Source organism: Cucurbita pepo, chromosome LG02 (genome assembly GCF_002806865.2).
Source record: "Cucurbita pepo subsp. pepo cultivar mu-cu-16 chromosome LG02, ASM280686v2, whole genome shotgun sequence".
Taxonomy (NCBI): Eukaryota; Viridiplantae; Streptophyta; class Magnoliopsida; order Cucurbitales; family Cucurbitaceae; genus Cucurbita; species Cucurbita pepo.
This window is the reverse complement of record NC_036639.1, coordinates 13,980,096-14,003,632: the sequence shown is the minus strand read 5'-3', so window position 1 is coordinate 14,003,632 and position 23,537 is coordinate 13,980,096. Positions and strand designations below refer to the sequence as shown.

Sequence of the window (23,537 nt, the reverse complement as noted above, 5' to 3'; positions counted from 1 at the left end):
AAAAAAAAAAAAAAAAAAAAAAAAAAAAAAAAAAAAAAAAAAAGAAGTTGAACTATCCTATCGAATTGCATAGAAAATGCATCCCACTTCCCCTCGCTACTACAAATAGAAGAAAGAAAAGAATTGCGATACATACAACCAATTAGAGGAAGAAAACTATCAAAATAAGAAACTCTATGAAAAGAAAAACAAAAAATTAGGAGACGAGAAATCATACGAGAGTTGAGAGAGATCGAGGGGGTGAATTGAGCGCATTCTGAGCTGTTCATTGTTACAAGTCCAGTCGTAGAAAGGGGACAAGGCGAAGTAATCGAAAACCAGGTTCCGATCGAGTGGGTAAGTATTGAGCCAGAGTTGGTCTCTGAAGCAAATTCCAGTCATGTCCGTGCCTGGCGGCTGAGGCGCTGCCGGCGGTGGTCCTCCCTCAAAATTCCCGATCCCCGGTGGCGGTGGAGTTGCCATTTGCTTGAGATTTCACTTTTCCCCGCCCGAAAGTGTAGAATTAACCGATCCCCTCGCCCGAGTAAAATGCCGCTTCGCCCTTTTTCTTTGTTTCCCGACGAGTCGACAACATAGGAACTAGGAAGAGAGTTGAGGAAGACCTAGATAAAGGACGACATGTCGGTCAAGTGATCCCATTTACCACTCCATCCCAATTAATTAATGTTTTATTAATGATAATTACTTTTTTAGGACATATATTACAATTTAATCTAAAAAGCATAACAAATATACCCAAAGTTAAAATATTAGTAAATATGAATTTTAAGCTGTAAAAAGTACTCCTCCGTTATTAAACTCATTCAATAGATTTCCATGATTTTAAAAATTAAATTCGGATAATTAACTATTCACGTGACATTGAGGTACTATTTTCATAGACAATTACGTAAAAAAAAAAAAATCAATTTTCATCCAAACACTATTAAATTGTCAATTAAATATTATATGTATTGATTGATACGATTCTTAAATTATAGTCTAATAATTAAAAGATCAATTAATGTTCCAATAATTCAAACTATAGGAATTTCCGTTTCCAAAATAGTTTATTTTCATATATATATAGATGGGATGATAATAATAATAAAAAATAAAAATAAAATAAAAAGTCAATAGAATAATTAATTTTAATTTACATTTATTTTCTAATTTTAATAATTTTCATCCCTTTTAAAATTAAGATAACTTACCTATTCAATTCTTTTATAATTTTTAAATTGGAAGAATATTTACGAGATTTTATCAAAATTTTAATTTTAAAAATTGAAATTATAATTTTCTCTTAATTATAAAACTAATATTATAATTTAATGGAGAAAAAATAGAGTTAGTAGGAAGTCTTTATCTTGTTAAAATAAAAAATAAAAGAGTTTAAAAATATTGTTTGTTCATCCATGCCCATGGTATTAAAATATACATTTTTAAGTGACCCATATTTTAGACCTTTGAATATTTCGCGCCCACCTGGTTCCTTCCAGACGGCATTCACGTGTATAAACTTTTCTTCATTTTCTCTCTTTATTTTATTCCGCAGACGCCATCGATATTGACAGGCAGAAGAACAAGGAAACAATCTCTTCCGGTTGCCGTATTTAGTGAAAAACATGTTGCAAATCCTTAAACCTCATTCGTTAATGGCAACTCTCCAGTTCTTCGTCCTCCTTCTTCTTTCCAGTTTCGCTCTCAACAATTTCGTCTCTGCGCAGAATCCTTCAGGTATGTAACGAACTTAAAATCTCAAATTCAATCGATCGACATACGAATTTGATCATCGATCCTCTTTCTCGTAATTTTAGGTTTCATTAGTTTAGACTGCGGAATTCCGGCGAACTCCACCTACACAGAACCGAACACCGGAATAATCTACGAATCCGATGCGGCGTTCATAAATTCCGGCGAAGTCCACAACATTTCCGCCGATGTCATACAGAATGGCCTTGGACGGCAGCTGTGGAGCCTGAGGAGCTTTCCGGAAGGAGTTAGGAATTGCTACAAGTTGAAAGTGAGGGCAGGGACGAAGTATTTGATTCGAGCGACTTTTCGGTACGGAAATTACGATGGTAGAAGGAATTTGCCTGGATTTGATCTGTATTTGGGAGCGAACGTTTGGGATTCCATAACATTTACTGAAGATTTGGTGGTGCGTAAAGAGATTGTGCATATTGTTTCGTCCAGCGATGTACAAATTTGTGTTGTGAATGTTGGAACTGGAATTCCGTTCATTTCTGCTCTGGAATTGAGGCCTCTGAAAGACTCTATTTACCAGTCCGGATCTCTGACATTGGCTACTTTCTTCCGCCTTGATTTTGGCTCCCTTGATAACCGAACAATCAGGTTTGTTTTCAATTTTTACCATTTCTCTGTCTCGATTCCGCCTTTACTGTTCCTCCTCCTCTTCTTCTTCTTCTTCTTGTTCTCATTCGCATTACGAGAAACGCAATGAATATCTAAATTCCAACTAATTATGCTCCTAAAAACTTCAAAATAGTCTATAACATGTGAAGATCAGAAATTCAAATTTTAATCCAAGAATTATTCTACGGTTATATTTAGATTATAGTACGAAAAATTAAGGTTAGAATGATTATAATTATATAATTTTATCATAATGTATCCATTGTTTTGTATTTATGTATCAATAATATTAGTATTAATATTGGTTACCCATCAAATCAAGTGATATTAAAAAAAAAATGTTGAATAAATTATTTGGATAAACTATGTCTTAGTATTTACTTATTTTTTAAATATTTAAATGATGGTACTCCGTATTTATTAAACGTATACTAAGAAATGTTTGTAGTGTGTATATATATATACACATTAAATTTTGCCAAATATTTAGAAATTTTCAGTTTATCATTAATCATCAATCAATTTTAACCTATAAATTAAAAGAAAATAATTTAAATTTTATAAAATTGATTTTTTTTTAATAAAAAAAAGAGACTAAATTGAGAAAATAATAGAGTAGTAGTATATTAATGGTTGTTCTAATATTGCATGCTTCACTCTGAGAAGGTACAAAGACGACGTCTACGATCGAATCTGGGATCCACCGATTCCAGTCAAAGAATGGACGACCTTAAACACCTCGCAGCAAGTGAATGTCAACGACCAGGCCTTCTTCCAGCCTGCTCCGGCGGTCATGAACACGTCGTTGACGCCGAGAAACGCAAGCGCTCCGATGTTGTTCACATGGCAGCCGCCGGATTCCACGACGCCGTTTTTCCTCTACATGTATTTTGCGGAGCTGAAGAAGCTTCAAGCGAATGAGTCGAGAGAGTTCGACATAACTGTGAATGGAGAACGGTGGCTTAATAAATCGTTTTCTCCCCAATTTTTAAGCGTCTCGATCGTTTTCAGTACCTCACCTATGACTGGCGGATCATACGAGATTTCCCTCGTCAGGACTGCCAACTCAACCCTCCCTCCGATCCTCAATGCTGTTGAGATTTATCGAGTCGTCAATTTCTCGCAACCTGAGACAGCTAGAGAAGATGGTATGAACTCTCAACAACTTTACTGATTTCCTTTGCATTTAGGGCTAAATTTCATTTTGGTGCTCTGACTAAATTGAAAAATATTAATATATTAAGAGTTTAACTTTTAAAACATTAAAGTCTAAATTGAAAGAGAAAAAAAAAAAAAAAATACCCAATCTTTGAAAATAAAGAAAACTGGCTGAACAACATTTTGAAATGTTTCAGTTGTTGCCATTGAGAATATCAAGACAGTGTATAGAGTTAGAAGAAACTGGCAAGGAGATCCGTGTGTCCCAAGGGGATTAATCTGGCAAGGACTCAACTGTAGCTTGGTGAACTCTGTGCCTCCCAGAATCACATCCTTGTAAGTTTTTTTGTTCTATCTGTGTAGCATTTCTGTTACTGTCAGCTATTTTTGTGTTGTTAATATTGGATGTTTCAATGAAATCTTCCCTTCAATCAGGGATTTGTCCTCCAGTGGACTAACGGGAGAAATACCTAGAGATATAGCTGATCTTAAAATGCTGGAGACTCTGTAAGTGAAATTGTTAATTCCTCACAACAAAAGAAAATAATCTAATATATCGCCGCTGATTCTTACATGAATTCGTTTTTCATTTTTTGGTTGGTTTTAGAGATCTATCAAACAATAATTTGAGCGGATCAGTGCCTGAATTTATCACTCAATTGCCATCGTTGCGAGTCCTGTAAGTTACACAAAAGTAGTTAGACAAATAATAAGTTTCTTAGCTTAGCTAAAATATTTGCTTATACTCTGCATCTTTTTATTGCAGAAACTTGGAGAAAAACAAGCTTTCAGGACTAATTCCAGCCCAGCTCGTACAAAGGTCCAATAATGGCTCTCTGTTATTAAGGTCTAGTTTCTCTGAAAACTCATGCAATAAGGTCTAGTTTCTTTTGAAGAGGTGTTAAAATCTTTGGTTTTTTTCTTCTGATAGATTTGGCGAAAATCCTAATCTGTTTACTACGCCTCCAAGCGAAGAGAAGGGAAGCAAAGTTGTTGTTCCTGTAGTAGCATCAGTTGTTGGATTTCTTCTACTTTTGTTCTTAATTGCAGCGGCTATCTTTTGGAGGAAAAAAATAAGAAAATCAAAAGGTGAGAACATACTATACGATTTTTTATGAATTTACTCTCTGAAATTTGTTGCTATTTTAGTTCACATATCTAAGCTTGTGATATCCTTTTAGAAGCTGTAAATGGAGTGGCGAAACAAACTGTTGATCATTCTGAAAATTGGGACACATCTAAGAGATGCTATTCATACTCGGATGTCCTAAGAATGACAAACAATTTCGAGCGTACGCTTGGAGAAGGTGGTTTTGGACGAGTTTACTATGGCAAAATCGAAAACATTGAAGTAGCTGTGAAAATGCTATCTCCTCGATCCATTCAAGGGTATCAACAATTTCAAGCAGAGGTCCGGATCTTTGACGTCTACCAAATACAAAAGTTCATTCATAAATACTTGAATCTCTCTCGATTGACACCCAAATTCTTACAATTTCAGGTTGACCTTCTCATGAGGGTTCATCATAGAAACTTGACTGGTCTGGTTGGATTTTGCAATGAACCGACCAACAAAGGACTTATCTATGAGTACATGGGCAGAGGAAACTTGGGATCTCTCATCTCAGGTCTGGTCTTGGTCATTGTTGTGTAAAAATATTTTGCTGGTTTACGATGTTTTCTTAGTATCTAAAACTTAAAAACAGAAATATTTTGAACTTCAATTATGTGTTCTTAACTTTGATATGGATGACATGTAGATGACAAGTCTGCTCTGTTGAATTGGGAAGACAGACTTCACATAGCAGTAGATGCAGCACAAGGTTAGTAATTATCTTAATCATAGAGCTCAAATTTATTTGGTGAATTCCTAGTCCCTCAGTTTCTTATTCTCTCATTTGAATGTGATTTAGGATTACAATACTTGCATTCTGGTATAAAGCCAGCTATTGTACATAGAGATGTAAAATCTTCCAACATCCTGTTGGATGATAACTTTCGAGCAAAAGTATCCGATTTCGGGTTGTCGAGAGTTTTTCCTGTCGACGATGGTGCCACTCATGTGACAACGAATGTGGTTGGCACTCCTGGTTACCTCGACCCTGAGTAAGTAGTTTATATTCAAATACTTTTCTAACAATCAAATAGCTTCAACTCTCTTTCTGACTCTTTGCAACATTCTACTTGCTTTCAGATATTACACGTCGTATAGATTAAACGAAAAAAGCGACGTTTATGGCTTCGGAATTGTTCTTCTAGAAATCATAACAGGAAAACCAGTTTTGACAAAGAGTTCAGAGAAGGTAATTCACATCTATCAATGGGTTGACTCGATGCTTTCTCAAGGTGATATCAGCTCCATTATCGATCCGAAATTGAAAGAAGATTTCAACGTAAACGCAGTTTGGAAAGCGGTTGAAATCGCAATGTCATGTGCATCTCCGGCGTCTACAAATAGGCCAACGATGAACCAAGTTGTGATAGATTTGAATGAATGTTTGAACATGGAGTTGGCTCACAGTGCCAGTAATCAGCAGCCTGAATCAGTAGCTGCTGATCACGTTTCTCTGTTTGGTCCTGAAGCAAGGTAGATGGCCATAGTCTCATTGTCTAGTGTTCTTAATTTAGGCATTCTTTTATTCATGACGATAAATAAGAGCCCCATATTTTATTTGTATTTGTTTGTTAGAAAGCTATTTGATGTTTATTGTAGGCTATAAATTCAATCTCATAAAGTTATTTCAAATTTATGTATAATCTTATTCGAATCTACAACTCCAACTAATCCAAAATTTTTAAAAAGATTTAAAGGTATTTTTGGAGTTTTTTAATGAGTGATGTTGTTAACTAACGCCATGCGGTTGTGACGGTGAGCGTCCGACCCATCCAACCGAAGCAAATCCCTCCGTTTTCTTCTTTAACGGTGAACCCCGGGTTGACTCGGTACCCTGAACTCAGCCGGGTTTTCATCGACTCGGCAACCATTTCACTCATCCGCCTCGACTCGAACCCGGCCATCCCCATTCTGGCCCGCCACTTCCCCGAAACCTCGCATCTTTCCACGCGCTCTCTACCTTCGCAAGCCAGAGAATTCGCAAGCTTCCGCCCGAGCCCTTCCTCCACCTTGACCCGGTCCGGGTGGTCGCACCACATGGTTGAGTCGATCGAATCAAACAGCGAGCCGTAGTAGATGCATGACTCGCTCACGCGCGCTGCAAACGGGGCGGTGTTCGTGTTTAATTCTTGCTCCATTACCGTCACGACGGCGGGTGCCCACGCCTTCACGCGCCGGAGAAGCTCGTCCCGGGGATTCTCCGTTGACACGCTCTCGTCCGGCATCTGGTATAACTTGAATGCGAAATTTACTGCTAGTGATTCGTCTGCATCGCACCCGAGTGACTCGCGCGTCAGCTCTGCTAGTTCGTGTTTCACCAGGTTGAATTTGAACCCGACGCCGAGTTCTTTCGCTAGTTGACTCAGTGATTCGCCGACGTGTTTCAACCTCTCGTCTCTGCCGTTCTCCGCCACAACCGCCGTCAATTTCACGGCGACCTTCCCTTTCTGACGACCGGAGAGAAGGTGGATTAGATTCATATACTGACCTCCCTTCCCGATATCAAAATCCACAACGTGTAATTTCCGATCCTCTTCCTCAATCGCCTCAAGAATCGCGAGATTCGCCGCCATGAAAGCAAGCTTAAAGCAAGGAGAAACATCGTAAAGCGACTGAGTCGCCGCCGAGTGCTCGTCGCCAAAAATCTCCGCCACCGGAGGCGGAAATTCCGCTGGATTTACCCGCGATTTCAGAGCGAAAACCATATACTCGGCCAATCTCTGCACAGAACTACCTCTCGCATTCGAAATCTTAACCACCGGCGAAAGAATCTCATCCACAACATCCAATTTCCCCTCAGAAATCGCCGCCGCAGCCTCGATTACAGACTGTTTCCAAGAATCAGAGGATGGAGAAGCTACAGAGGACGACGTAGACGAAGAACAAGAAGACGAAGCAGAGGTAGTCGGCGAAGTGGAAACCGGCTTCTGATTCGGCGGCGCCGTCGGACTAATTAGATTATACATCGTCTCACACCAAGCACTAGTCGAACTCGTAATCACAGACGCCGCATCACTTCCATCATCGTCGTCGTTATCTTCAAGAAGCTGTTTCTCCAACTCCTGAAGGCGGTGATTCATCATCATCTTCTTCTCCGATTCCAGATTCTGCAAATCCCTGAGCGTCACCGCCGAAGAGTTGGGCTGTTGACGGAGCTGCTGAAGAACCGCCGCAGAGGACGACCCATAAAGACGGTGGGTCTGAACCTCCGACGACGGCAGAGACATAGTGGAGTACAAATCGAAATTGGAAAGAGGAGAAATCGGGTGACTGAATCCGGCTCTGGGCTTAACAGACCGGAGGAAGAGATTATTGACCGGAAGATTATGGTGGGTATATTGATTAAGAGAGTGAAGATCGGAGAGATTCCGTTTCCCGAGCAGAGAAGAGGGTATTTGGCGAGCGATCTGAGGGATAGTCGGATCTACGAAAGCCCCACCGGAGAGCTGGGATCTGTAAGGATTAGGATGAGAAGGATTCGCCATGGATCTGCCGGAAGTATAGAAATCCGGTGGTCCACCGCCGGTGAAACCTGACTGCATCTCTGTAATCCTCTGCCTTTCGCGGTGGCGATAACGGCGGAGAGAATGAAAGGGGAAGAGAGAATTGTGAAGAATGTAAATTATATAAAAAGAAAGAGTAAAAGGAAAGAGAGGAATCAGGGAAGAAGATTAAAGAAACAGCCTTTTTTCAAAAATTTCAACCCCACCGGCCACCATCCTCTGTTCTATCCTTCTATCAAATACCTCTCTTTTTTTTTTTTTTTTTTTTTTTTCTTTTTTAAAAAAGTTGACAACACACAAAATTAAATGTCAGAAATTCAATGCGAGGAAGCAGTCAAGTATGTCCAATTGGCTTTTTATATAATAAAAAGTCAACTATTCATCAAAAGAATAATCCTTTTTCCTTCAAAATAGTGTACATTCTCACACTATACATCCTAATACATGGAAAACGTTAAAACTCTTGGTTTAGACTAGTTTTATTACACGTAAATGAAAGAGAAGACCAAAGAGAAGACCAAGTCAAAACGGATAATATCTGCTAGCGGTGTGCTTGAACTGTCTTAAATTGTATCAGAGCCCGACACCGAACGGTGTGCTAGTAGCTAGAAATGACGATAGCCCCCAAATGGGTGGATTGTGAGATCCCATGTCGGTTAAAGAGGGAAACGAAATATTCAAGTGTGGAAATCTCCCTAGCAAATACGTTTTAAAACAGTGAGGTCAACGAGACAAACGAAATAATATTTGCTAGCGGCGGGCTCGAACTGTTACAAACCATGGGTAAATTCTTCTTAAACTCGTGATAATATCCACCAAAAATGTGAAAAGAAGAAAAAGAAGAGGGAAAAAAAACAAAAGATTTTCATTGACCATTCAAACCCAAGTTGGCAACACGGTTGAGCCTCACCCCACCATCTGCCAAATGTAATTGACCACTACCAGTTGACTTTTGATTGTATTACAAATGTGAAGACCCCTAAGCTCCAAAATTTTGAATACACATCTCATCCTTCGACCCCACAAACAGCTCGGACTTGACCAATTCATTTCACTAAAAACCCATAAATTCTTCCACCAAGTGCTCCACTCTCTACTCATTTCCTACTCCAATGGGCAAACTCAAAGCCTTCCTTCTTGCCTTCATCGCCACTCTTCCTCTTCTGCATTTGGTGCATGCCCAAACCCAACAAGGTCTGTATTTTCCTTACTACCTCTACTTCTTTTCTTTGTTTGCATGCCACCAATCGGTTTAACACCTTGTTTTTCAGGCTTCATCAGTATTGATTGTGGCTCCAATTCTAGCTATACTGAGCCAGCTACGGGTATCAATTATGTCTCTGATTCTAATTACGTGGAAACCGGTTTGGCCATAACTTTACCATCAAGTAGCCATTCCGAAACTCTCCTACAACAGCTACGGAGCCTTAGAAGCTTTCCCAATGGAACAAGGAACTGCTATAACATTCAAGTCAAACTGGGCATCAAGTATTTGATTCGAGCAAGTTTCTTCTATGCCAATTATGATGCCCAAAACAACATTCCAGAATTCGATCTATATTTTGGACCTGATTTCTGGGTCACCGTGAATTTAGGAGACAACATAAAAACTATCATCAATAACGAAATCATTCATATCACAACCTCAAACCAGGTGCAGATTTGCCTTGTCAACAGTGGAAATGGGGTTCCTTTTGTTTCAGCGTTGGAGCTAAGGCCATTGCCAAACACCACTTATGTAACTACAACTGGCTCATTATCAACCTTCTTGCGCTTGGACACTGGCTCTCCAAACGATTATCTCATCCGGTGAGTCCTCTGCTCTGCCGTGCCCACCACTCATTTTCTATAATGTTACTTATCATGATATGTATGTGTTCTTAGATTTCCAGACGACATATATGATCGTGTTTGGAGTCCACCAGCTCCACTCCTCAAATGGACTCCTATAAATACTTCACTCCCCATTGCCAACAAAGATTCATTTGGTTTCATGGCACCCTCTAAGGTGTTGAGCACGGCCTCCACAGTAATAAATGCAAGTGCACCCATGGAGATTTTTTGGGACGATGATAATGGGCCTAACCTATACTATGTATACATGTATTTTGCTGAACTTCAGCTGCTCAAGCCCAACCAATCCAGATTATTCAAACTCTATCTAAATGATGATCTTTTGATAAAGGATGATATTGTGGTTGCTTATCTATCAGAAAATGTGGTTCGTACTATAATTCCCTCGAGTTTTCGTGATTATAAATTGATCATGTCCGAAGGGTCAACTCTTCCGCCCATTCTGAACGCAATTGAGATATACAAAGTGATGAACTTCACACAACTCACAACAGAACAAGCTGATGGTAACATTTATGAACATTCATCTTTCTGCATCTTCTCATTCTTTTTTATATCTAAATATTCACTTCCATACCCCTTAATTTCTTCTTTGAAGTTGATGCCATTGAATCCATTAAGCATAATTATGGGGTTACTAAAAACTGGCAAGGGGATCCATGTGCTCCTACAACATTTGTCTGGCAAGGACTCAACTGCAGTCATGATGCTTCAAACCCTCCAAGAATCACACGGCTGTGAGTATCACTTTCTTGGAATGGTTCCTTTCATATGCAAGTTAGGCTGATAATCCAATTATTGACAGAGATTTATCGTCGAGTGGATTGAGTGGAGAGATTTTAGGCAACATAGCAAGTCTAGCAAAGCTAGAGGTTTTGTAAGTGCCTTTTTCTGCACCTCTTCAGAAATTGATCTCCTAACAAGAGGCTGATAGAATACTTTGATGATTTCAGGGATTTGTCAAATAATAGCCTTAGTGGAATGGTGCCTGATTTTCTTGCTAAAATGCCAATGTTGACTGTCCTGTAAGTTTACTTTGAATTTCAAGTAAGATATCATTATGTTTGAGAAGACTTATGAGCTCACATTCCATCTATCATATAATTTTTGCAGAAACTTATCAGGAAACAACCTGTCTGGACAGATTCCTGCCGCTCTTATTGACAAAACAAATGAAGGGTCTCTTTCATTAAGGTTCTCTTTACAAAGTTCCTTACTCTGTTCTTCCAAATGAGATGAAAATCTTCTCATAACCCTTATTAACATTCATGAATGTTGCTTTCACAAGTACGGAGGGAAATCCGAATCTACAAGGAACAACACCAAGTGAAGAGAAGAAGAATAACATAGTAGTTCCAATAGCAGCAGCAATTGGTGGAGCTATCATCATTTTACTCTTGATTTTAGCTTCTGTTTACTTCATTCGACGCAAACGAAGTAATTCTAAAGGTAAGAAGCCAATAAGTTGCTTGTATATCAACCCTTTCTTTATCTCTGTATTTAACTTCAAATTGCTACAGCCCCAATCATCGTGGACCCCCATTCACCAATGAATTCTGAACTTCAGCCTCGTCCACATGAGCCATTACACACACCAAGTCGCCAACTTTCCTACTCGGACATCTTAAAAATGACCAATAATTTCAGTAGACTATTGGGTGAAGGTGGGTTTGGAAAGGTATATTATGGTGTCATGGGTAACACTGAAGTGGCAGTCAAGATGCTGTCTCCAAAATCAGCTCAAGGGTATCGAGAATTTCAGGCAGAGGTATTAACCCAATTGTTCTACCGCCCATAACTTACTTTCAATGCTTATTTACACTGTTTGTTAACTCATGACAGGTCGATCTACTGTTGAGAGTTCATCACAGAAACTTAACTGGCCTGGTTGGATATTGCAATGAAGGGGAAACAAAAATGGGGCTTGTCTATGAATACATGGCCAAAGGAAACCTAGGATCAGTGCTTTCTGGTAGGTACCAAATTGAGTTCAATGGCTAGAACGCTATTACTTGTACTAATGTTGTTGTGATAAAACTTCATGCAGATGGAAGAGTTGTTTTAAGGTGGGAAGAAAGGCTTCAAATAGCATTGGATTCAGCACAAGGTAGCAACTAACTTAATGATAGGCTAAACTTTGCTACAATTGAAGTCTTAATATCCATTTTGACCATTTGAGTTTACATTTATGCAGGATTGGAGTATCTACACAATGGTTGTAGGCCTCCAATTATCCATAGAGATATCAAACCAAGTAACATTTTATTGAACGAGTATTTACAAGCCAAACTTGCTGATTTTGGCCTCTCAAGAGCTTTTCCAATGGAGGGAGGTGCCACTCATGTGACAACTAAGGTTGTCGGAACTCCTGGCTATCTTGATCCAGAGTATGTTTTTTTACTAATTTCGGTTATGGAAATCTCACTTCAAAAAGTATTTTGGTAACAATTTTCTTTTTCTTTTAGGTATTATACATCATACAAATTGACTGAGAAGAGCGATGTTTATAGCTTTGGAATTGTTATTCTAGAGCTCATCACGGGAAGACCTGTACTAGTGAAAATTAGTGAGAAAAGTCATATTATCCAGTGGGTTGATTCCAACATTACCCAAGGCGACATCTACTCTATAATTGATTTCAACATAAAAGAAGATTGCTGTACTAACTCAGTGTGGAAAGCAGTAGACATAGGAATGTCTTGCACCGCTCGTAATCCTATAAATAGGCCAACAATGAGCCAGGTTGTAAATGAACTCAAGGAATGCCTAAGCCTTGAGTTAAACCAGAGAGACCATCAAACTGATTCTGCTACAACGATCTCTTCAACCATCCATTCGGAGATGGGTCCTGTAGCAAGATAGTTCATTTTGTATTAGATAAGTCTTCAAAATTGTTGTCTTTATTGTTACTATTTTCTTATAATTATAATGTTAAAGATAATAAATAGTAATACAAACAATGTATGACATAGGCTAAGTGTTCGTTTATATTTAATTCTCGATACAAAATTCCATTATAGTTAACTAAACATCATCCTTAAGAAACCATATAGTTTAGGTTACGAAAGTTTATTTACTAAGCTCACGTATTAGATTTATAATTACGATTTTGGTGATTAATAAATATTCATATGATTATATATATTAAGGTTCCATTCTATAACAATTTATTTATTTAGTTTTTGAAAAATTAATCTTCTAAATATTTTTTTTACCTATGATTTAAAAATCAAGTCTTAAGAGCTAAAATTAATTTTTTTTAAAGAAAATATTAAACTGATTAAAAAAAAAAAGAAGAAATGTCGAACGTAATTATTTAGAGGAAGTGATTTTCAAAGAAAAACAATGATTTTGTATTGTACTAAAATTAGGTCAACCGTGGAAATACACGCAATTTAGAATGGAGCCAATTGAGTTGACTTGTTGTTTATTTTGGAAATAAATTGTTTTATTATTTGAATCTTTTGTCATAATTGAAATCCACTAATCTTCATTTAATTTATTTTTATTAATTGGTTTTTTTTTATGGATAATTATTTAGTTGTTAATGTCAGAGGTCTAATGTTACGAATCAGTCAAATATTCCTATTTCTTTTTATATTCTAAAAAGACAACTAATAATAATAATAATATCCTATTTGTAATTTAATATTTTTGTTTAGGAAATTAGTTTAACAAAAAAATGTCTAAACTTTTTATGATAACACTATCTAATAAATCTCTATAAATTAAAAAAAATATATTAAAAATTTTAAATATTAAAAAATTGGAGAGGCATCTATTACTACAAAGTAATGCCAATTTGAGCAAAGCCCGTGTGTCCGACTAAATATTAGAGATTCAAATCTTTCGAAATGAGTTTGTGTAATCGTCCAAATCCGTCGCGGATAGATATTGTCCTCATTAAGCTTTTCCTTCTGGACTTATCGAGGATCCAGAGTCTTCGGTGACTGACTCTAATACCATTTATAACAGTCAAAACTAATAGATATTGTCTACTTTGACTCATTACATATCGTTGTCAGTCTCACGATTTTAGAATGCTATTACTAGAAAGAGATTTTCACATTCTTATAAAAAAAAATGATCGGTTACTACTATGATTTTTGTAAGTAATAGATACAAAATTGGAGAAGGGAGGGCATGAATTGAACCTTCTGTCTATTAATGAAACACAAGTTGGCAACATGTTCGCCCCTATCTGTCAAATGATATCCTGTAGTTGACTTTAGATTGTTTCACAATTTGTAAGAAAATGTTAAGAATATCAAAAACATTGCGTAGCTAACATTCTACTTGACCAATTCATTTCACTAAAAACCCATAAATTCTTCCATTAAATGCTTCTCTTCTACTCATTTCCTGATCCAATGGGGAAACTCAAAGCTTTCCTTTCTGCCTTTATCGCCACTCTTCCTCTCCTGCATTTGGTTCATGCCCAAACCCAACAAGGTCTGTATTTCCCTTACTCCCTCTACTCCTTTTCTCTGTTTGCGTGCCACCAATGGGTTTACACCTTGTTTTTCAGGCTTCATCAGCATTGATTGCGGCTCCAATTCTAGCTATACTGAGCCAGCTACGGGTATCAATTACGTCTCTGATTCCAATTACGTCCAAACTGGTTTGGCCATAACTTTACCACCAAGTCGTCGTTCCAGTACTCTCCAGAAACAGCTATGGAGCCTTAGAAGCTTTCCTGATGGGACAAGGAACTGCTATACCATTAAACTCAAACTTGGCACCAAGTATTTGATTCGAGCAAGTTTCTTGTATGCAAATTATGATAATCAAAGCAGCACTCCAGAGTTCGATCTATATTTTGGTCCTGATTTTTGGGTGACCGTGAAATTTGGAGACAGCATAAACAATATTATCGAGGAGGAGCTCGTTCATATTGCAACTTCAAATCAGGCGCAGGTTTGTCTTGTGAACAATGGAAATGGGGTTCCTTTTGTTTCAGCCTTGGAGCTAAGGCCATTGCCAAACACCACTTATGTAACTGTAAGTGGCTCATTATCAACGTTATTTCGGCTCGACATTGGTGCTCCAAACGATACGTTCATCCGGTGAGTCCTCTGCTCTTTGGTGCCTACTAAAAACCACGACTCTTCACAACAGTATAATATTGTCCACTTTCGACTTGATTTTCTATATTTACTTATGATGATGTGCATGTATTGTTAGATTTCCAGACGACATATATGATCGTGTTTGGAGTCCACCAACTCCACTCGTGAAATGGACTCCAATAACCACTTCACTCCCGATTAACAACAACGATTCCCCTGGTTTCATGGCACCCTCTAAGGTGTTGAGCACGGCCTCCACAGTGATAAATGCAAGTGCACCAATGGAGTTTTATTGGGATGATGTTAATGGACCCAACCAATACTACGTATATATGTATTTTGCTGAACTACAAGAGCTCAAAGCCAACCAATCCAGGCTATTCAAGATCTATCTAAACGACCAGCTTTGGGTAGCCGACAATATTCTAGTCAGTTATCTAACGGAGAATGTTGTGCGTAGCATAGCTCCCTTGACTCTTAATGATACGTATGACTTTAAATTGATCATGTCCGAAGGGTCCACTCTTCCGCCCATCCTGAATGCAATTGAGATATACAAAGTGATGAACTTTCCACAGCTCACAACAGAACAAGATGATGGTAATATTTATGGACATTCATCATGTTCTTGTCTCTAGATATTCACTTCAATATCCAAATTTGTTCTTTGCAGTTGATGGTATTAAATCCATTAAGAACGATTATGGGGTTGCAAAAAACTGGCAAGGAGATCCATGTGCCCCTAAAATGTTTGCTTGGCAGGGTATCAACTGTAGCTATGATGCTTCAAATCCTCCAAGAATCACAGGGCTGTGAGTATCTTTACATTTGTTTGATATCAATTTGTGGGAATGTTTCAGTTAGATTAATGGTCCTATTCTTATCAGAGACTTATCATCCAGTGGATTGACTGGCGAAATTTCAGCCAACATATCAAGTCTTGCAAAGCTAGCTTTTTTGTAAGTGTCTTTTTCTACCTCTTTAAAGCATCTCATTCAAATCCCTGCTTTTGCTTGTTGAACGCCAAGAAAAAGTCTTTACAAGAGATTGTTTCAGGGATTTGTCAAATAATAACTTGAGTGGAGCGGTGCCTGATTTTCTTGCTAAAATGCCACTGTTGACTGTTATGTAAGTTTACAATGAACTCTGTTAAAAACCACGACTCTCCACAATGATAATGATATGATATGAAGTATAAACTCTCGTAGCTTTGCATTTACGTATATTACATTACGTTTATTATTACTACTGCAGAGATTTATCTGGAAACAATCTATCAGGCCAAGTTCCTGCCTCACTTATTGACAAGAGGAACAAAGGCTCCCTTTCATTGAGGTACTTTTCTTTCCATTTTCATTAACCCCTCTAAATGTTCTTCCAATCCAGAGGAAAATCTTGTCAAAGCCTTTGTTTGACCAATTAATTAACATTCATAAATGTTCTTTCTTAAGTATGGAGGGAAACCCGTATTTAGAAGGGACAAGCCCGAGTGAAAAGAAGAAGAAGAATAACATAGTAGTTCCAATAGTAGCAGCAATTGGGGGAGCTCTCATCCTTTTAGCATTGATTTTAGCTTCTATTTACTTCATTCGACGCAAACGAAGTTCTAAAGGTAAGCAGCCAATATGTTTCTTTTTATCAACACTTTCTTCATATCAGTACTTCTATAATATCTCTGTATTTAACTTCTAGGTGGTACAGGCCCAAGCCTAATGGAGCCCCATTCACCAATAAACTCTGAAATTCAGCTTAACCCACATGACCCATTACAGACACCAAGCCGCCAACTTTCATACTCAGACATCTTAAAAATGACCAATAATTTCGGTAGACTATTGGGTGAAGGTGGGTTTGGAAAGGTTTATTATGGTGTCATGGGTAACACTGAAGTGGCTGTAAAGATGCTGTCTCCAAAATCAGCTCAGGGGTATCGAGAATTTCAAGCAGAGGTATTAACCCAATTGTTCTACCGCCCATAACTTACTTTCAATGCTTATTTACACTGTTTGTTAACTCATGACAGGTCGATCTTCTGTTGAGAGTTCATCACAGAAACTTAACTGGCCTGGTTGGATATTGCAATGAAGGGGAAACAAAAATGGGGCTTGTCTATGAATACATGGCCAAAGGAAACCTAGGATCAGTGCTTTCTGGTAGGTACCAAATTGAGTTCAATGGCTAGAACGCTATTACTTGTACTAATGTTGTTGTGATAAACTTTATGCAGATGGAAGAGTTGTTTTAAGGTGGGAAGAAAGGCTTCAAATAGCATTGGATTCAGCACAAGGTAGCGACTAACTTAATGATAAGCTAAACATTGGTATAATTGAAGTCTTAATATCCATTTTGACCATTTGAGTTTACATTTATGCAGGATTGGAATATCTACACAATGGTTGTAGGCCTCCAATTATCCATAGAGATATCAAATCATGTAATATTCTATTGAACGAGTATTTACAAGCCAAACTTGCTGATTTTGGCCTCTCAAGGGCTTTTCCAATGGAGGGAGGTGCCACTCATGTGACGACGAAGGTGGTTGGAACTCCCGGCTATCTTGATCCAGAGTACGTCTTTCCTATGATCGGGTTATGGAAATCTCACTTTAAAAAGTATTTTAGTAACACTTTTTTTTTTTTTCCTTTGAGGTATTATACATCGTACAAGTTGACTGAGAAGAGTGATGTTTATAGCTTCGGAATTGTTATTCTAGAGCTCATCACGGGAAGACCTGTACTAGTGAAGACTAGTGAGAAAAGCCACATTATCCAATGGGTCGATTCCAACATTAACCAAGGCGATATCTACTCTATAATTGATTCGAAAATAAAAGACGATTGCAATACTAACTCGGTGTGGAAAGCTGTAGACATAGGAATGTCTTGCACTGCTCGTAACCCTATAAATAGGCCGACTATGAGTCAAGTTGTAACCGAACTCAAAGAATGTCTAAACCTCGAGTTAAATCAGAGAGGTCATCAAATTGACTCTGCTACGACGATCTCCTCAAACTTTCATTCCGAGATGGGCCCTATGGCAAGGTAGTTTATTTTTGCATACCAAAAGTCTTTCAAATTGTTTATTGTCTTTATTATACGCAAGTCAATGTGTGAGGTCAACGATATGGTTTAGGAAAGCACCAAGGCATGAGCTGATCATACGAGATTCTGATTTTGGTTGACTTTGTCTATTTCCTATTACCTACCATGAATAAATCTTTGGATAATTCACTTGGATCCAAGATTCCTCATATTTTATTCCTTTTCAAGTCAAACCAATTTTATTTTATTTATACACTGACGTATCCTAATATTTTTTAAATTTTACGATCCCTTTCGTTTAGGTATCTAAATTCAAAGTTTCATTTTACACACGAAATGTCGTCTATAACTAAAAGTATATTTAGAAATAATTTTGATGGTTCCAAAATCACTCTCGACATATCCTAGGTTCATATTCAATAGCATCGCAAAAATTTCTATCTTTTTAAAAAACTTTTATATGCCAAATATGCCCTTGATTTTTTATATGGTAAAAAAAAAAGACGATTAATAATCAAATAATAATATCTTTTACCTATTCAACACAAACAACATAATTGATCTATAAACATTTGAATAAACTAATTTCATTTAAACGATATTGATCGATGATTAGTTAGAAAGTAGAATGAACGTACCGTCTTCATCTACCAGGGTTTGGATTATACAAGTTGAGTAATTTAATTTGTTAATTTGGGAAGAATTTGCTTAGAAAAATTATCCAAAACAACAAATAATTGGAATATTATTTCTATGGTTGTTTTTAAAAATATAGTAAAATTACAAAGGGGTTGACTTTTTCAACATCTATTACTCTATTTTTGTTGACCATTAAAAGCCACGTTGGCAACAGGTTTAGCCTTCCTCGGAAGGAATGATGATACCTTACACACAATCAAATATTATCTTTAGTTTTATTAAACTCAATAAAAATTAATTTTAAGTTTTTGTTGAATTATAAAAATATAAATTTGAATAAAGTATATAAATCAGAATGAAAATGATATTTTAAGGATATTAAAATTATATATAAAGAAAAACGGCAACATATATAGATATATATATATACGTTGCGTAGTTGAGTCTCCCTCGTTTCCAAAATTTTTAATAGTCATGTCACTCTTCACGACCCAACAAAGAGAGCTCTCAGTTGACAAGTTCATCTCCGCAAAGCCCATAAATTGTTCGACGAAATGCCTTACTCTCTACTCATCCAAACCCAATGGGCAGATTCTTCAACGCCTTCTTTCATGCCTTCCTCGCCACTTCTTTTGTTCTGTATCTGGTTCATGCCCAAACCCAACAAGGTCTGTATTTTCCTTACTCCCTCTATTAGGTGAGATTCCACCTTTGGAGGGGAGACACGTTCGAAATAAGAGTGTGTAAAACTCTCTCTACGATACGCGCTTTAAAAACATTTAACTAGCGGTGGAACTTAACGTGTCTTTTTATTGTACTGTTTTTCAGGCTTCATCAGTATTGATTGTGGGTCTAATTCTAGTTATACTGAACCAACTACGGGTATAGATTATGTCTCTGATTCTAACTACGTGGAAACTGGGTTGGTATCTAGCATATCATCTGATTATACACTGGATACTCTTCTGCAACAACTATGGAATCTTAGAAGCTTTCCTGAAGGAAAAAGGAACTGCTATACTATTCCAGTGAAGCCTGGCACCAAGTATTTGATTCGTTCCAGTTTCTTGTATGCAAATTATGATGCCAAAAATAGCACTCCTACATTTGATATATACTTTGGACCCAACTTTTGGACGACGGTAACACTACCAAAGGTACAGACTATTATAGATGTGGAGATCATTCACATCACAACGTCAAATCAAGTTCAGGTTTGCCTTGTCAACACAGGGTATGGAGTACCCTTCATTTCAGCCATAGAGTTGAGGCCATTGCCAAATACCAGTTACGTTACTCTGAGTGGATCATTGACAGCCTTCTTACGCTTGGACGTTGGTGCTCCAAACGATACTTTCATTCGGTCGGTGATATAATTTCTCTAACAAAGCATAGAGTTTATCATTCATCATGGCTCATTTTTTCTAATGAAGTTTATGTTTATGGAGTTTCAGATTTCCAGATGATGTATACGATCGTGTTTGGAGTCCACTAACTCCAATGGTCAAATGGACTCCCATAAGTACTACACTTTTGAAGTCGATTAACAACGAAGATGTTCTTGGTTTTAAAGCACCTGCTGAAGTGTTAAGTACGGCCTCCACAGTCATAAATGCAAGTGCACCAATGGAATTTTCTTGGGGCGATATTGATATCACAACCCAGTACTATGTATACATGTACTTTGCTGAACTTCAAGAGCTCAAAGCCAATCAGTCTAGATCATTCAATATCTATGTGAATGACAAGCTTTGGATAAACGAGAGGATTTCCCCTGTTTATCTATCAGAATTGGTAGCTCATAGCATAACTCCCTTTACTAACAATGATACATATGACTGTAAATTGATTATGTCCGAAGGGTCAACTCTTCCGCCCATCCTGAACGCGATTGAGATATACAAAGTGATGAACTTCACACAACTCACAACAGAACAAGATGATGGTAACATTTATGACCATTGATCTTTCTGCATCTTATCATTTTTTTTTTTTAATCTCTAAATATTCACTTCCATACCCCTTTAATTACTTCTTTGAAGTTGATGCCATTGAATCCATTAAGAATACTTACGGGGTTGCAAAAGACTGGCAAGGGGATCCATGTGCCCCCAAAATGTTTGCTTGGCAGGGTGTCAACTGTAGCTATGATGCTCCAAATCCTCCAACAATCACAGGGCTGTGAGTATCTTTGCATTTATTTTGCTATCACTTTCTTGGAATGGTTCCTTTTATATGGAAGTTAGGCTGATCGTCCAATTCTCCACAGAGATTTATCGTCGAGTGGATTGACTGGACAAATTTCACCCAACATATCAAATCTAGCAAAGCTAGTGGTTTTGTAAGTGCCTTTTTTTGTACCTCTTCTGAAATTCTCTTTCGCTATGTTTTACAGTCTTAAAAACTAACCAAATCTAGCAAAATATTTCTTTTCCATAATTATGCATCAATTATCATCTTGAGGGGTCAATTATTCGACCTCCCACCCCTCAAGAGATTGATAAATTAGTTTATCTTCCGCAGGGATTTGTCAAATAATAGCTTAAGTGGACCGGTGCCTGATTTTCTTGTTGGAATGTCATCGTTGACTGTTATGTAAGTTTACTTTAAATCCCATATAAAAGATGAATATTTTGTAGAAGATTTATGTTGATCACGTTCTATTTACTATTGTTACAGAAACTTGTCCGGAAACAACCTATCAGGACTGATTCCTGCTGCACTTATTGACAGAAAGAACAAAGGCTCTCTTAAATTAAGGTTTCCTTTTGATTTTCATTAAACCTTATAACTGCTTATTAAATTCCTTAATTCGTCCTTCCAAGCCTTTTTACTGATTTATTAATATTAATGATGAATATTACTTTTCATAAGTGTGGAGGGAAACCCGAATCTGCAAGAGACAACAAGTGAAAAGAAGAAGAATAACATAGTAGTTCCTATAGTTGCAGCAATTGGTGGCGCTATCATCATTATAATATTGATTTTAGCTTATGTTTACTTCATTCGACGGAAAATAAGTTCTAAAGGTAAGCCAATGAGTTTCTGATTAACTCTTTCTTTATATCATAATTTCTGTAGCATCTCTGTACTTAACTTCTAAGTGCTATAGGTCCAACCATCGCGGACCCCCATTCACCAGTAAATTCTGAAGTTGAGCTTCATCCACATGAGCCATTACGGACACCAAATCGCCAACTTTCCTACTCAGACATCTTACAAATGACCAATAATTTCAGTAGACTATTGGGTGAAGGTGGGTTTGGAAAGGTTTATTATGGTGTCATGGGTAACACTGAAGTGGCAGTCAAGATGCTATCTCCAAAATCAACTCAAGGGTATCAAGAATTTCAAGCAGAGGTATTAACCCAATTGTTATTAGCACCATTAACTTTATTTCTACGCTTATTTAGACTACTTATAAGAATGTTAACTCATCACAGGTCGATCTTCTTTTGAGAGTTCATCACAGAAACTTAACTAGTCTGGTTGGATATTGCAATGAAGGGGAGGCAAGAATGGGACTTGTCTATGAATACATGGGCAAAGGAAATCTAGGATCAGTGCTTTCTGGTAGGAACCGAATTGAGTTCAATAGTTAGAACACCACTACTTCTACCAATATTCTTTTAATAAGCTTCATGCAGGTGGAAGAGGAAAAGTTTTAAGATGGGAAGAAAGACTTAAAATAGCATTGGATTCAGCACAAGGTAGACACCTAATTAAATGACAGGCAAAGCTTTGCTATAGTTGAAATCTTATATCCATTTTAACCCTACGAGTCTACATTTATGTAGGATTGGAATATTTACATGATGGTTGTAGGCCTCCAATTATTCACAGGGACATCAAAACAAGTAACATTTTATTGAATGAGTATTTACAAGCGAAACTTGCTGACTTTGGCCTATCAAGGGCATTTCCTAATGAAGGCGGTGCCACTCATGTGACGACGAGAGTGGTTGGAACTCCTGGTTACCTTGATCCAGAGTATGTTTTTTCTACTATATTTTCACGTGTCAAAATATGAAAAACTCACTTAAAATGATAGTTTAAAAACACTTTCATTTTTTTCCCTTTTAGGTATTACACATCGTACAAATTGACAGAGAAGAGCGATGTTTATAGCTTTGGAATTGTTATTCTAGAACTCATCACAGGAAGACCAGTGCTAGTGAAAACTAGCGAGAAAAGTCACATTATTCAGTGGGTTGATTCCAACATTAACCAAGGCGACATCTACTCTATAATTGATCCCAACATAAAAGACGATTGCAATACTAACTCCGTGTGGAAAGCAGTAGACATAGGAATGTCTTGCACAGCTCGTAATCCAATAAATAGGCTGACAATGAGCCAGGTTATAAGCGAGCTCAAAGAATGTCTAAACCTTGAGTTAAATCAGAGAGATCAGCAAATTGACTCTATTACGACAATCTCCTCGACCTTCCATTACGAGATGGGCCCTATGGCAAGATAGTTTATTTTGTATTAGAAAAACATTCAAATGTTTGTCTTTTATTATTATTATTAGAAATAATTCAACCTGATGTACAAATTTAAAAGTAAATTGCATATATATATACACATATTAAGATGGAAAATGGTGGCTATAGATTTGGGCCTCAGAATCAGAATGAGCGGCGGCATTATCGTCCATTGTTGTGGGCAATGAAGATTTAGATGATCCACAGCTACCATAATCTAAGGTTGCACAATCCATCCACTCCCAGTATCATAAAAGATATTCAATTTGGATTAGGAACTCCAAAATATTTGCAATTATCTTATTTCGTGTAAG

The 23,537-nt window shown here is 37.4% G+C and overlaps 6 protein-coding genes across 8 annotated transcripts in view; 4 read left to right on the top strand and 2 right to left on the bottom strand.

Moving 5' to 3' along the window:
• Nucleotides 1–20,702, bottom strand: part of LOC111788695 (mediator of RNA polymerase II transcription subunit 6) — a 22,826-nt gene extending 2,124 nt beyond the window's left edge. The window contains exons 1-3 of one of the 2 annotated variants that reach the window (XM_023669137.1): nucleotides 20,696–20,702; nucleotides 20,414–20,423; nucleotides 218–521 (exon numbers count right to left, since the gene is read on the bottom strand). In XM_023669137.1, coding sequence (XP_023524905.1) covers nucleotides 218–462 — 245 coding nt within the window. In that variant the 5' untranslated portion in view covers nucleotides 463–521; nucleotides 20,414–20,423; nucleotides 20,696–20,702. Of the gene's footprint in view, nucleotides 1–217; nucleotides 594–20,413; nucleotides 20,424–20,695 lie in introns of those variants that run through there. The other variant, XM_023669135.1, reaches the window with a different exon arrangement.
• On the top strand, nucleotides 1,555–6,220 carry LOC111788682 (putative leucine-rich repeat receptor-like protein kinase At2g19210). The gene is made up of 13 exons (XM_023669118.1): nucleotides 1,555–1,719; nucleotides 1,800–2,337; nucleotides 3,025–3,506; nucleotides 3,714–3,852; nucleotides 3,952–4,023; nucleotides 4,124–4,195; nucleotides 4,283–4,363; nucleotides 4,448–4,605; nucleotides 4,698–4,927; nucleotides 5,018–5,144; nucleotides 5,277–5,339; nucleotides 5,430–5,622; nucleotides 5,711–6,220. Exons 1-13 carry the CDS (start codon nucleotides 1,608–1,610, stop codon nucleotides 6,105–6,107), a joined length of 2,664 nt encoding a protein of 887 aa, XP_023524886.1. The 5' UTR covers nucleotides 1,555–1,607; the 3' UTR covers nucleotides 6,108–6,220.
• On the bottom strand, nucleotides 6,352–22,345 carry LOC111788687 (scarecrow-like protein 8). Its single transcript, XM_023669123.1, has 4 exons — nucleotides 22,342–22,345; nucleotides 20,696–20,702; nucleotides 18,044–18,048; nucleotides 6,352–8,272 (listed from the first exon to the last, which is right to left on the bottom strand). The coding sequence occupies exons 2-4, from the start codon at nucleotides 20,696–20,698 to the stop codon at nucleotides 6,364–6,366; spliced, it is 1,917 nt and encodes a 638-aa protein (XP_023524891.1). The 5' UTR covers nucleotides 20,699–20,702; nucleotides 22,342–22,345; the 3' UTR covers nucleotides 6,352–6,363.
• On the top strand, nucleotides 9,246–12,888 carry LOC111788685 (probable LRR receptor-like serine/threonine-protein kinase At1g51810). The gene is made up of 13 exons (XM_023669120.1): nucleotides 9,246–9,327; nucleotides 9,405–9,942; nucleotides 10,018–10,493; nucleotides 10,586–10,724; nucleotides 10,793–10,864; nucleotides 10,941–11,012; nucleotides 11,101–11,181; nucleotides 11,276–11,436; nucleotides 11,508–11,755; nucleotides 11,830–11,959; nucleotides 12,035–12,094; nucleotides 12,182–12,374; nucleotides 12,453–12,888. The coding sequence occupies exons 1-13, from the start codon at nucleotides 9,246–9,248 to the stop codon at nucleotides 12,847–12,849; spliced, it is 2,649 nt and encodes an 882-aa protein (XP_023524888.1). The 3' UTR covers nucleotides 12,850–12,888.
• On the top strand, nucleotides 14,355–18,223 carry LOC111788681 (LRR receptor-like serine/threonine-protein kinase IOS1). Of its 2 annotated transcripts, none has more exons than XM_023669117.1 (13): nucleotides 14,355–14,439; nucleotides 14,516–15,053; nucleotides 15,172–15,656; nucleotides 15,730–15,868; nucleotides 15,944–16,015; nucleotides 16,113–16,184; nucleotides 16,311–16,391; nucleotides 16,508–16,668; nucleotides 16,758–17,005; nucleotides 17,080–17,209; nucleotides 17,284–17,343; nucleotides 17,431–17,623; nucleotides 17,705–18,223. In XM_023669117.1, exons 1-13 carry the CDS (start codon nucleotides 14,358–14,360, stop codon nucleotides 18,099–18,101), a joined length of 2,658 nt encoding a protein of 885 aa, XP_023524885.1. In that variant the 5' UTR covers nucleotides 14,355–14,357; the 3' UTR covers nucleotides 18,102–18,223. The 2 variants fall into 2 exon arrangements, with proteins under 2 accessions (XP_023524885.1, XP_023524884.1); XM_023669116.1 differs by having other exon boundaries at nucleotides 16,749–17,005.
• Nucleotides 19,254–23,216, top strand: LOC111788684 (LRR receptor-like serine/threonine-protein kinase IOS1). Its single transcript, XM_023669119.1, has 13 exons — nucleotides 19,254–19,404; nucleotides 19,565–20,099; nucleotides 20,191–20,681; nucleotides 20,779–20,917; nucleotides 21,006–21,077; nucleotides 21,260–21,331; nucleotides 21,416–21,496; nucleotides 21,611–21,765; nucleotides 21,849–22,096; nucleotides 22,180–22,309; nucleotides 22,384–22,446; nucleotides 22,534–22,726; nucleotides 22,820–23,216. The coding sequence occupies exons 1-13, from the start codon at nucleotides 19,320–19,322 to the stop codon at nucleotides 23,214–23,216; spliced, it is 2,661 nt and encodes an 886-aa protein (XP_023524887.1). The 5' UTR covers nucleotides 19,254–19,319.
• The last annotated feature ends 321 nt before the right edge of the window (nucleotides 23,217–23,537 follow it).